We start from the raw sequence: 10924 nt of genomic DNA on the forward strand, positions 1-10924 counted from the left end.
GTTCAAGCTTTATTAATGTAAAACTATCTGTTGCCTTCTGAGTCACACAGGCCACAAAAACGTGCAGATCCAGGACCTCTGACAGGTTACTCTTTATAATAAGCTAGTTGATCTGCAGAAAAAAAAAAATCAGAAATTGAATTTAAAAAAAAAAATCACAGCAGAAGTTACACCAGCAGCCAAAAATACAGTTAAGGGGTCTATGTGTTATACCTCTGTCTGAACATATATTATTCTATGTAGTCTCACACTGCCTTTATCACTCTGCTATCCAAACACCTCTAAGAAGTGCATTAGCATCTGCCTAACATCTGTCACGGGTGGTTTTGTTCTCTCCCATCCTCTCCCCAAGGAGAGACTTGTGCTTGCAGTGGTAGTGTGACTTTTGAAGAGGGGTTCCCTGTTGTTTGAGATATATATGTTGCTACAGGGCTGTTAGAGAAGGCAAAAATAAATGCCTTGTGTGTGGAGCTGCAGCCAGAGGAGTCTGAGATGCTTCTTAAGGAAGTTTGTGGCCTTCAGCTGACTCCGACCAAGTGGCTGTCCCCGAAGAGGCAAACTTCAGGCTCAATAGCAACTCGCACTGTGATAACACGGACTAGCCAGATCTCCTCCCTCTGGTCTTATGAGCATTAGTCAGAAGCAGTTTGCATTCACACACAAAAAATTAAAAACCAAGCCAAACTGGGAGGACAGAGAGCAGGTTGTCGGTAAATGGAAGAACTTAGCAGATCACCCAGTTGGGTCAGTTTTCCAAAAGAGAGAGCTGGAACTTTTGCAGTAATAGGGAAGATTTTATGAAAAGATTTTGAATCCAGTTCTTTAAGACCTGAGCCTCTGCCCACACCAGGCTCTTCAGTGGAGCCACCACAGCGTGGAGATGAACTCCTGCCCTTGCAGAGGGTGCACACATGGGTGCCAGTGTGCACCCTCTGCCTTTGGAGCTCCTCTAGCACAGGACATGGCCAGAAAAAAGAACGAATGCCAAGGCTGAGATGCAGGTACCGCATTACCCTGCTGTCTTCATACAGCCACAGCTGAGGGTGGAGGCAGGAGCATAGCTCCCGTTGTGCAGAACAAGCAGGACTTCTCCAAAGCACATTCCTGAATGAAGCCTCTGTAGGGGCCTGAGTCCTTTTAGATATCTAAATGTGCTTTTACATCTTGGCCTCAGTCACCTGGAAAATGAAGACTTTCTCTACAAGACAGGCAGTGTGTGAGGCGTGTGCAAAGGCAAGAGCACACGTGCTCTTCAGAAAGAAGTCATACAGGTAGCAAAGTTCACCCAATGGTGAAAAGATTTTATTTTGAACTGTTCTCTTATTAAATCAGGCTAAGACAGAATAAATGCCTTTCTTCAGTTTTTCGGAGTCTATTCAGCCAACTGTGAACCGATGTTCGGAGTTAGTTTAGTTATTGTTTTCATTTAGGGCTAGACTCCAAGGCAGTTCATCCAGGGAAGGGCTCGTGCTGTGAGATATGTGGGGGATCCCCTGAGGAAGCCCATTCTCCACCAGGTCCCTGTCAGCTGTCCAGGTACTATATATAGCTACCCAACGGTCAGATTTAAAGGCTAGTCTGCAGAAGAAGACAGCATCAAGTGCTCGTTCTTTTGTCCCAGAGCAACTGAAGAGAAGGGATTTTTCCCAAAGAGCTGTAATATGAACCCACAGCTGCAGAGCACAGGAAGCCTATGGAGTTTCTGTAGGCCAGGAGCCATGGAGGCTATTTTCAGCAAAAGCAAGCTCTTAAGTATGTCTGAACTATTTCTGACCTCTCTTGTAACATATCATACTCCATGACCTGGTTTCTCTATTAGCAGTCTTGGACAGCTATTGTTTCGAATTCAACCTATGGAGCAAAGAGAAATTTAAAGTAGCTTTACATTTTACACGGGCAAAACAAAGTAGCTTAAAACTGTATTAGTCCACTGTGATCACATTTTGAAAAGGACAGACGTTGTCGTATTTTGGAGCTCCTCTATAAGCATAAACCTCAGGTCGTAGCTACATACGCACAAAGGTCCCCCCTCCCAACGTTGTATACAGATTTCACAAACAACAAGCTGGGGATTCAACTGATAATGTTTGCATTTGCTTAGCTTCATCAGCTGGTGAATACCACTGTAATGCAACTGAGCAAATCATCCATAAAGCCAGTACATAAATAATAATGAGGTTTAGTTTGCATTCATAAAATATCAAGAATCCCAATTTATTACTAAATTTTAAATTTATCTATGTTTCAGTGCAATGAATGGAACAGTTTACACAAATAGAGCTTATGGTATCAGGGGCTCACTTACCACTGATTATTTCTGTAAGTCTCTCAAGATGGGGTTAAGTAGTGCACGGGCCCTGCACCCTTCCTCCACAGCAGGGGTATTTTGCTGTCTGTCCTAAGCTGGTATATCCAGCTGGATATGGATATCTCTGCAAGGTTTTGACTTGTTGTAAAAGGACACCTATTGTTGTTTGTGTTTTAAGAGGACTCTCAAAGCCAAACTTTGTAGTTCAGTTGTCTTTTTAGTGCCAAAAAGCACTTAAGTTCTTCCTGAAGAAAACTACTATAGCTGAACTGAAATAAGCTTACAACAGAAAATGACGTTGCAGTAATATGCTGTATCTCAGGAAAGTATGTAACAGGCCTTAAATGGAAAGGAAATAGATTCAGAAGAAACCTGATAGTTTATCTGTGCATCGTTCTGTACTTGCGCTTCCCTCCTAACACTGAAAAACCCGTCTGCAAAAGCCCTGCCAAAATGTGCTTATACACACACAGACATTATCACTTCGTAGGATGGTACGTTTTATTATCAGGTTATTTTCCAGTACATTTGGCACAGTTAAGGTAAGTATATTAACTTTATTTCCAAATAAAGAAAACAAAGTTGTACTGAATGTCTCAGCCATTGTCAACGAGTTAAGAACTGACAGGAGGTCCAAGTAATCAACCCTGTCCGCTGCGTGGAGCTTTCCCCTGGGACACCTCTTCTGATCATACAATGTATCTGACTGGCATGGATGTAGAATTGCTTTCAATAAAGATTTTATTTCAAGGTTGGATGATTCCTTCCCAAATGTCTTGTCACTAAAGCAAAGTATGTAATACCTGTTATTTTTTAACTCCTGTGAACCAGCATTTGGGAAGGAGAGGAGCATAAAACGTTGAGCTAGAAACTGTTCATCATAAAAGTCAAATTTTAACATGTTCAAATTGATTGGGAGCTCTTCAATAGCAAACGTCAGAAAACTGCTGCATAAAAACTGTCCCATAACAGTGAAAAGACCTGTTAACAGGGGTATAGTCAAAGTGAGTCAGCTGAGAAGGCAGCTGAGCCATTCTCAGGGCAGACTCCTTAAGCTAAAACATTACATTCACATATGCCTGAGTATGTATAGGAAACAGATATCAGGTAATTTAGGATAGTTATTGGTAAAGGAAATTAATGGGATGTGCAGATTTTGACCCATTAAGGCAGTGGTTAGGAACTTACATACCAAATCAGCCCAATGGTCCATCAAGATGAGCAGCTCCAACCATGACAGTGGTCACTAGCACAGTTCAGCAAAGATACAAAACCCACCCAAATGGGCTGTCATGGAGTAATCCACTTAAAGAGGAGTTGGTTCCTAATTCTGTAAGGTTAGCTGTTATACCAAGAGGACAGATGTCACAAATACGCCATTTTTTACCTTTCCAGGTTTTCTTTATTCCCATGCTTCTTTAGTCTTTCTTAGCCTCTGTTTAGAACTTGGTTTCTGTCTCTCATGGCAGTGACTTCCCTAGTTAAATAAAATATTGTGCATAATGCTGGTGGACAGGATTCCAATCAGATCAAAACCTACTTTTATCCCTTGGTCCTCTACTGAATTCAGAGGATGGCATTTCCTACACCTGCCGTTCTGGCCCATAATATTTTACCAGATGACTCGTTCTTACTCTTCTGAACCCTTCATTTTGTAATGTATCGCTTGTTAGTCATAGCCTATATTACCAATTCATGGAAGAGCAGCAGGATTGTCTTACTGAAAAGTTCCCCTTAGATATAATTTAAAATAGTAAAAGGGAGCTAGGCATGGCTAAAAACAGTTCTGCTAAGGGTAGAAATGCCCGTAACGTTGAGCAAACTTAAAACCTCTCAGGCTGGAAAGGGCTAAGAAAACAAGACTGAGCAATTCTCATTGCGGCTATCAGAGGACAGCTCTACCCTCAAATACTCTCCAGCTTACAGTAAAACAGTGCCCTTTTCCATGGGGTTTCATCCCTAAGTACGCTGACTTCTCTCCCTAATTTTCGATGTGCAGTAGGAACATTATAATGGTGAGGAATCAGAATCACTGTTGAAACACTTTCCCCTTCTCAGCAGTTATTACAGAGTAAAAATGGATAAAGAACATTTCCTAACACCTACTGTGTTTGAAGTAATAATCCAATGTGCTTTCCGAATGTCAAAATTAATAATGATTTTATTTAGAGTGTTTGAAAAGTGTAGGTTTAATGGAACTAGAGACCCAAACTCACCATACAATGACCCTCTTAGCTGTAGAGTTGCCCTGCTCTCAGTCACACGCTTTCCAGCTTACGGTTGCCTTGGCAACAGCCAAAGCATAAATTCCAAGTATTTTTGCTTATGTATCTGCCATTGACACTAGAGCCCTCCTATTAGAAACTTCTGCTGTTTTAATACATCCTTAATTTCATTACTATTAATAATGAGAACTGTATTTTCTGTATATCTCCTGACTTGCGATCTTAAAGGACTGAAGCCATTCTTGAAGTTTGCAGTTCAGCTCACTTATTCGGGAAGGGGGAATCTTGCACGGCATAACACCCAAGAATTTCTTGATATGGTTCCAACATCTGTGGCACCGGATTATAGATTGTTTCTAAAATAATCTTAAATTGATGGATCATTGCTCCTTTCATTTGGGCTTGACAAAAAGTAGCTGTGGCATTTCCTTTCTCTTTTTATGTTGTAAATGGTATATCACTCTTTCTGCTCTTTTTCTTGCCAGAAGGAGAATTCTTGCCCATTTTTAGGGATTTTCTCTTTAAACAACTGAATTTCACTTAGTAGCTACAGTAATAGCTTAAATTGTGCATATTTGATTTTATTTTGCTTTTCTGTGAACAGATGAAAGAAATATTAGTTATAGAAGTTCATTGGTAAATATTTGTAATTTAAAAAGGTATAAGGTCCTAAACTTATAATTATTTTATTCAGGCTGGATTGAATTCCTTCCTTCTTTCCTTCCAGTAGCTGTATTTTACCACAGATTATTTAAGTACTCAGACTTTCCAAGTTTCCAAGTTTGCTTAGTATACAGTTTTTTGTGATTACGGTCATCAAAACAAATATGACTGCATGAATAGACAGAAAATATCAAGAATTCTCAAGAGATTTTCTCAATACAATAATTATTATACTAGCGTTAAGCTTAGGAGCCCCAAATATACATGGATGTTAGTGCCACGTTCCATATCGATGAACCACAACAGATAGCTGGTTCCTCTCCATCGCCAACACACACCTTGCACATCCTCCCTTGCTTCATGCCATACCCTCACCTCCTGAGAGCCGAGCAACTGCACACCTTGTGCTGGCAACGCCTGGACTCAAACAGGACTTTGCGTGCAGGATGGCATCTCCAGGAAAAACAAGGGGAATTATTCTGCTTCAGAAAGATGGCAAACAATGACAGAGAGGCTGGCCGTCCATCTTCTATTTTCTATGTCCACATCAGAAACATAGGATCTCAAACATTTTGCTCCAAATTTTACAGGTAAAGGAAGTCAGACTCCTCTTCTCCTTTCAGTAAATTGAGCTCTGCCACCAGGGTCCACTGCCTTCTGCTCCCTGCAAGGTTTTTCTCCTCTAGCTTCGTCGATGCTGTCCATCATCAACACCACCTCATTGCAAAGCCATAGCTGATACTAAACTGATGATCTCTAAAGTTAAAGTCATGCAAAGTACAGCTGCTGAATATGTTTTTTCCCCCGGTGAACTAGCATCTCTACCCATGCTGATGTTGTTTGCAAATACTTTATAAGATTTCCAACTTCTAGCATTTAACAAGCTCGACAGAAATCAAGTCCTCACAGAGAGGCCTCAAGCTTGATGTATGTGCTTTTGCATTAGTGGCATTAAGCAAAACAACCTCATTGCCCCTGTAACAAATATTTTTAATTGTGATAAAGATGTGTGACGTCCATCAGAAGCCCACGCAGTCATTTGGCAACAAAACTACTAACTTTTGAGATTTTCTGAACTCCTAAGAGAAGAGATGATATGTCAATATTACCACAGAGGAAAGATAATTATTTTTTTTTAATTTATAATAAAGATGCTGTATTTTAAGAAACTAATAATTAAGCCAATCTGATTAGTGCCATATGGAGAGTGTTTTGTGCAATGAACACCACGGTTACAAGCATGAGACATAACTAAGTAATGCTTCCTATTTATATATGGGGAAAATACCACGAGCATTGATGTTCAAGGAACGTGGTAAAGGACAAGATTGGCAGAAATCTACAAGATGCCGCCCTTTGCTGTGTGACCCATCTGATAACATGAAAGAAACCTTTTTTTAAGTGATTAAACCCTTTATGTCTCATGAAGTTTCTTTCAGTTATAGAGTAGCTTGCTGTAAATTCAGCAACAGGTATGGGAAAACAGGCAGCTATGATGATTTTTAAATTGCTATCTGGATTTTAAAAAAGTAAATGAGTGACAATGAGAGAGAGGGGGGAAAAACAAAACTTGGCTTCAACAGTCCACTTGGAGTATTTAAGTTAAAACTAGCAGATTAAGGAAGCATCTATAAGTGCAAACATTTACATATTAAAGTTACATTTAGTTCACATTCCTTGTTAGAACTGTGTAATTTATTTATAAAATATGTATCTTCATTTATTAGTCTTTCCAACCTAGGATACATTATATATTCTGGAGGGTAGAAGGAAATGGATTTCTACTTGGTTCATACCACAGCAGAAATTTATGTGAAACTGCCTACCTAAACTCCATCCATTAAACCTATGTTGTTCTTAGACTAAACTTCTCCATCCTTAATGTCATTTCCATAAGAATATTAATTCTTAATACAGACATAAGATCAACTTTTAATAATAACAGTCCTCCTCTTGTAATTTTGTGGATAATAAAGATATTAAAGGTTATAATCCTTGCCATTATTTTCTAAGTCATCTCATTAAGGTATGTGGTCTCAGTGTCTTTCAAGAAACTTTGTGTCAGGATAAGGCATGCAAAAGTCTTTAGTTACATAAATTTCACAATCTATTTCAGACCATACTAACTTTATTGGATTTAAATTCGCAAAAGGAATGTGTTTCATATGAGCTCTACATTAAGGGTTATTTTTGTTTTCCCAATTCTTTCAGTACTGGAGGCCATGTTAAGAGAAACAGGGAAGCTTCTCCCTGGAACCACCAAAACTGTTGAAACCAAAAGTGCTCAGTTCCCTTGGTGCAAAGAGAAATCCCTATTTTCAGTATCTAAATGTATGAGCTTAGAAGTTATTGCCTTACAGCACACATACCAACTAATGCTCATTCACCAGATATAACTTTGCCCTGATATAAGAGTAGTGTAAAGGGGGCTCTAGACCTCCACCCTGTGAACATCTTGCTGTCTGGGTCTCACTCTCCTTTCCTTGTTTGTCAGGTTGGCAGAAGTTGTCTCTTCCCTCCCTCTTTTCTTTCTTTTTAATAACTTAACCAAACAAACATCCCTCTTAGGAAAATCAGTAAAAAGTGCCTCTATGTACTTCAAATGCAACAGCGACTCCTTTGACATCCCTCTTCTTTAACCAATTCTTTCCTTTCGTCAACAGGATAGCAGCCAAGGAATCCGTGAATCTTATGTCAACACAAAGCTTGGGAATTGTGTTTGGACCAACGCTCCTTAGACCTGAAAAGGAGACAGGGAACATGGCAGTCCACATGCTGTACCAAAATCAGATAGTTGAACTTATGTTGAGTGAGTACAGCAAGATCTTCGGCTCTGAGGAAGACTGACAGACAGGGCCTGTTATTGAAAACGTTCACATCTGTCTTGATGTCTAATATTTTTACATTTCTGTAAACATATTTCAGAAATATTTCTTTTTCTTTCAAGTGACAGATGCCTCATTTTGTGAAAACTTAATGATGATTTTGTGTTTAATTTTCAAACATTGGAATAAAAAATATTGTCAACATTTGCCTATATGTATTCTGCATTAACCCTTTGAGAGTTTCATTATGCTAGCACTCCAAGTGTCACTTTTTTTGCAAGCTGAGCATACAGCATATGGCCAAAGACCATAGAAAATGCTGTTTACCAACATATGCAATGGCACAGAAAGACAAATAGTAATTGAAGAGATTTGTGGGAGATGGATTTAAATACGTATATTAAAGGCAACGAATTAAAACAGTGATACCAGCTCATTTGCAGCTAATCTGAATAAAATTTACCTTTCTCTTTGATATATATTGAAAGTTAAAGACATGATGAACAATCAATTTGCTTACTCCAAGAGTTCAAAAAAAGATTACTTTTAATACTTTTAAACAAATAAAAGAATACACCACCAGAATGTCACTATTTGCATAACAGTGCTTAAAAAAATTAAACACAAAATTGGAACTTTGGCATTTTTACTTAAATGCAGTACATGAAATGAAGACATTGCATGACTGCTCATTTTAATGTAACATCCATTTTGATTCTTCATCACACTGTACATCTGCCCGCTTTCCCCAGCTATCTCATGTTCTGTAGCATTTGTATTGTGCTCCTGAGGATGCTTTATTGGTGAACTACATTAAATTCATCTAGAAAGAACTTTAAAAAAAAGCCTTTTCATATGCCCTTAGGATTACTTGGCTAGACTTGAATCAATTTATGCATTTGATGGTTAGTTTCAGTTGTCATGGATAAACAAAAGGGTAACTGTCTAGAATATATCAAATATTGTTTCATTTTGAAATGTATGTTTCCAGCTATACACATCTCCTACCCTGTTTTGTAAAAGTATTCTGCTGATAAAATGTAGACTTATGTTTGACAGCTTTTTAATCAAGTTCAAAGAGAATAAATAAAACTAATCCAGTGTGGTAAAGAGTCTGTCTGGTTATCGATTTGTTCATAAAATGAAAAATAAACCATGTAAATAAGATGTGTGAAACACAGATCTAGAAGCAAATATTTAAAGCAATTAAAGACCCCAAAACATAGGATTAATGCATAGGTCTGCTGTGCATGAGAGATATGTCTTCAATATCACCTCAGCAGATCATGGATTACTTCAGTTTTTACTTAGCATCATTTTGCAAAATACCACATTATTCAGGAAAGGTTGCTCCACAGAGCGGTCATTTATGGGAACGAGTGTATAATGAGGCCTGATCATTAACAAAGACCAGGCTCTTTCATCAGGTACTAACACAGGCAGAAAATAACACCAAGAAAACATAAAAATTGGCCCCTAGATGTTTTCTGACTTCATACATGTCTGAAAAATCAAGCAAAACAGAGGGGTAGTGACCAGTAATTAAAAACACAAAACCAAACAAACATCTCCCCCGTATCTCAAGTGTTCAACATAATAATTTCTGAACAAAACTATACCATTCTGGAGAACCCAAATTCACTTTACTTTCAAGAAAATATTTTTCATGTTAATGTCAAGCCATGAGTACTTAAACAGTAATGCTTTTCAACATCGTCGTCTTTAGACTCTTTTAATAGCAACAAACCAGGCGCTGTTTATAGCCTGTGGAAATGACTGGAAGAAAGATAGTCAGAAGTTCAGTCTATTCCTTAATAAAGACCATTCACATTATGGCCCCACGGGTGCTCACAATCATGCTATTGAAGTAATTTCTGCTATTACTGGAAATGAAAAGTTCACTTGTTACTTGGATCCCGTTGCACTCAGAAGAAAAGATTCTTAATTAATTAATTAATCTTCTTTTAAGCTTTCTTTGGAGCATGGAGGCTCCTATCTTCTTGTTTTTATAAGCAAGACAAGGCTTATGAAATGAATCTGTATCTTGCTTAAGATCAACTGGTTTAGTTGGGGGGAAAAAAAAAAACAACAAACAAAAACCAACACAGAAATCAAGCAAACTTTTGGACACATAAGCCTTTCTTTGGATTTGGAGGGTGCCTTACATGAATTCTGTATAAATGTGCTGACTTGTCTACCAAATGCATTGTTAAAGATAGAAGTCTGATACGTGGGTAGCCAGTTCTGGGAGGACACAAGCGGGTCTCATCAGAGTGTATACATCCAGGGCGTATAGCAGATGTCTATCCTTTCTCATCCCAACAACAGAAAGGAATAACCATGCCTTGCTACCAAGCTGCTCCCCTCCCCAGGAGACCAGTCTTCTCCCTGTCCCCTTTAATATCTACATGAATTCAGTGGGAAAAATTACTGACTCAACTGTTAGTCAAAGAGCCAGCCCTACAGCTCCTGCCGTCAGCCCCTCAGGGCAGAAAGCCACCGGACAAAAGATGGTAAGAGTGAAAAAGAGAAAAATATTTGCAAGCCATGACTGCAGTGGGGCTTCTTTTTTCTCCTGATCGGGTAGTTTGCTCTTTGTTAACTAAGCTCACAGCCCAGGGCTCCGGCAGACTCTTTTGTTGCGGGACACATATATTTCCAAATCCCAGAAGTGTCTAAGTTTGGCCTTCCTCCAGCATGAGCAATTCACTGGGCCTATATCACCACCACATTGCTCCTCCAATTGTTACTTACAAGAATATCTGCTATGACTTGGTAGAAGTTTTGCTCAAACTTTGCTACATTTCTGGTGAGTCAAAATCAGACTTGCAGAAGACCTTCTTTCAGGATCTAGCTTCAGTTTGAGAAAGACTACAGATACTTTAAGCAAGGAACTACCACTG

At 38.9% G+C, this 10924-nt stretch overlaps 1 protein-coding gene across 4 annotated transcripts in view; it reads left to right on the forward strand.

Annotated features, from left to right (window-relative positions):
- Window positions 1-8962, forward strand: part of ARHGAP15 (Rho GTPase activating protein 15) — a 331391-nt gene extending 322429 nt beyond the window's left edge. For all 4 annotated transcript variants that reach the window (XM_082312214.1, XM_082312216.1, XM_082312215.1 and 1 more), the window contains one exon: window positions 7860-8962. In XM_082312214.1, the coding sequence (XP_082168340.1) occupies window positions 7860-8043 (184 nt within the window). In that variant the 3' untranslated portion in view covers window positions 8044-8962. The remainder of the gene's footprint in view (window positions 1-7859) is intronic.
- The last annotated feature ends 1962 nt before the right edge of the window (window positions 8963-10924 follow it).

This window comes from Platalea leucorodia (genome assembly GCF_965183815.1).
Source record: "Platalea leucorodia genome assembly, chromosome: 5".
In the NCBI taxonomy this organism is placed as follows: Eukaryota; Metazoa; Chordata; class Aves; order Pelecaniformes; family Threskiornithidae; genus Platalea; species Platalea leucorodia.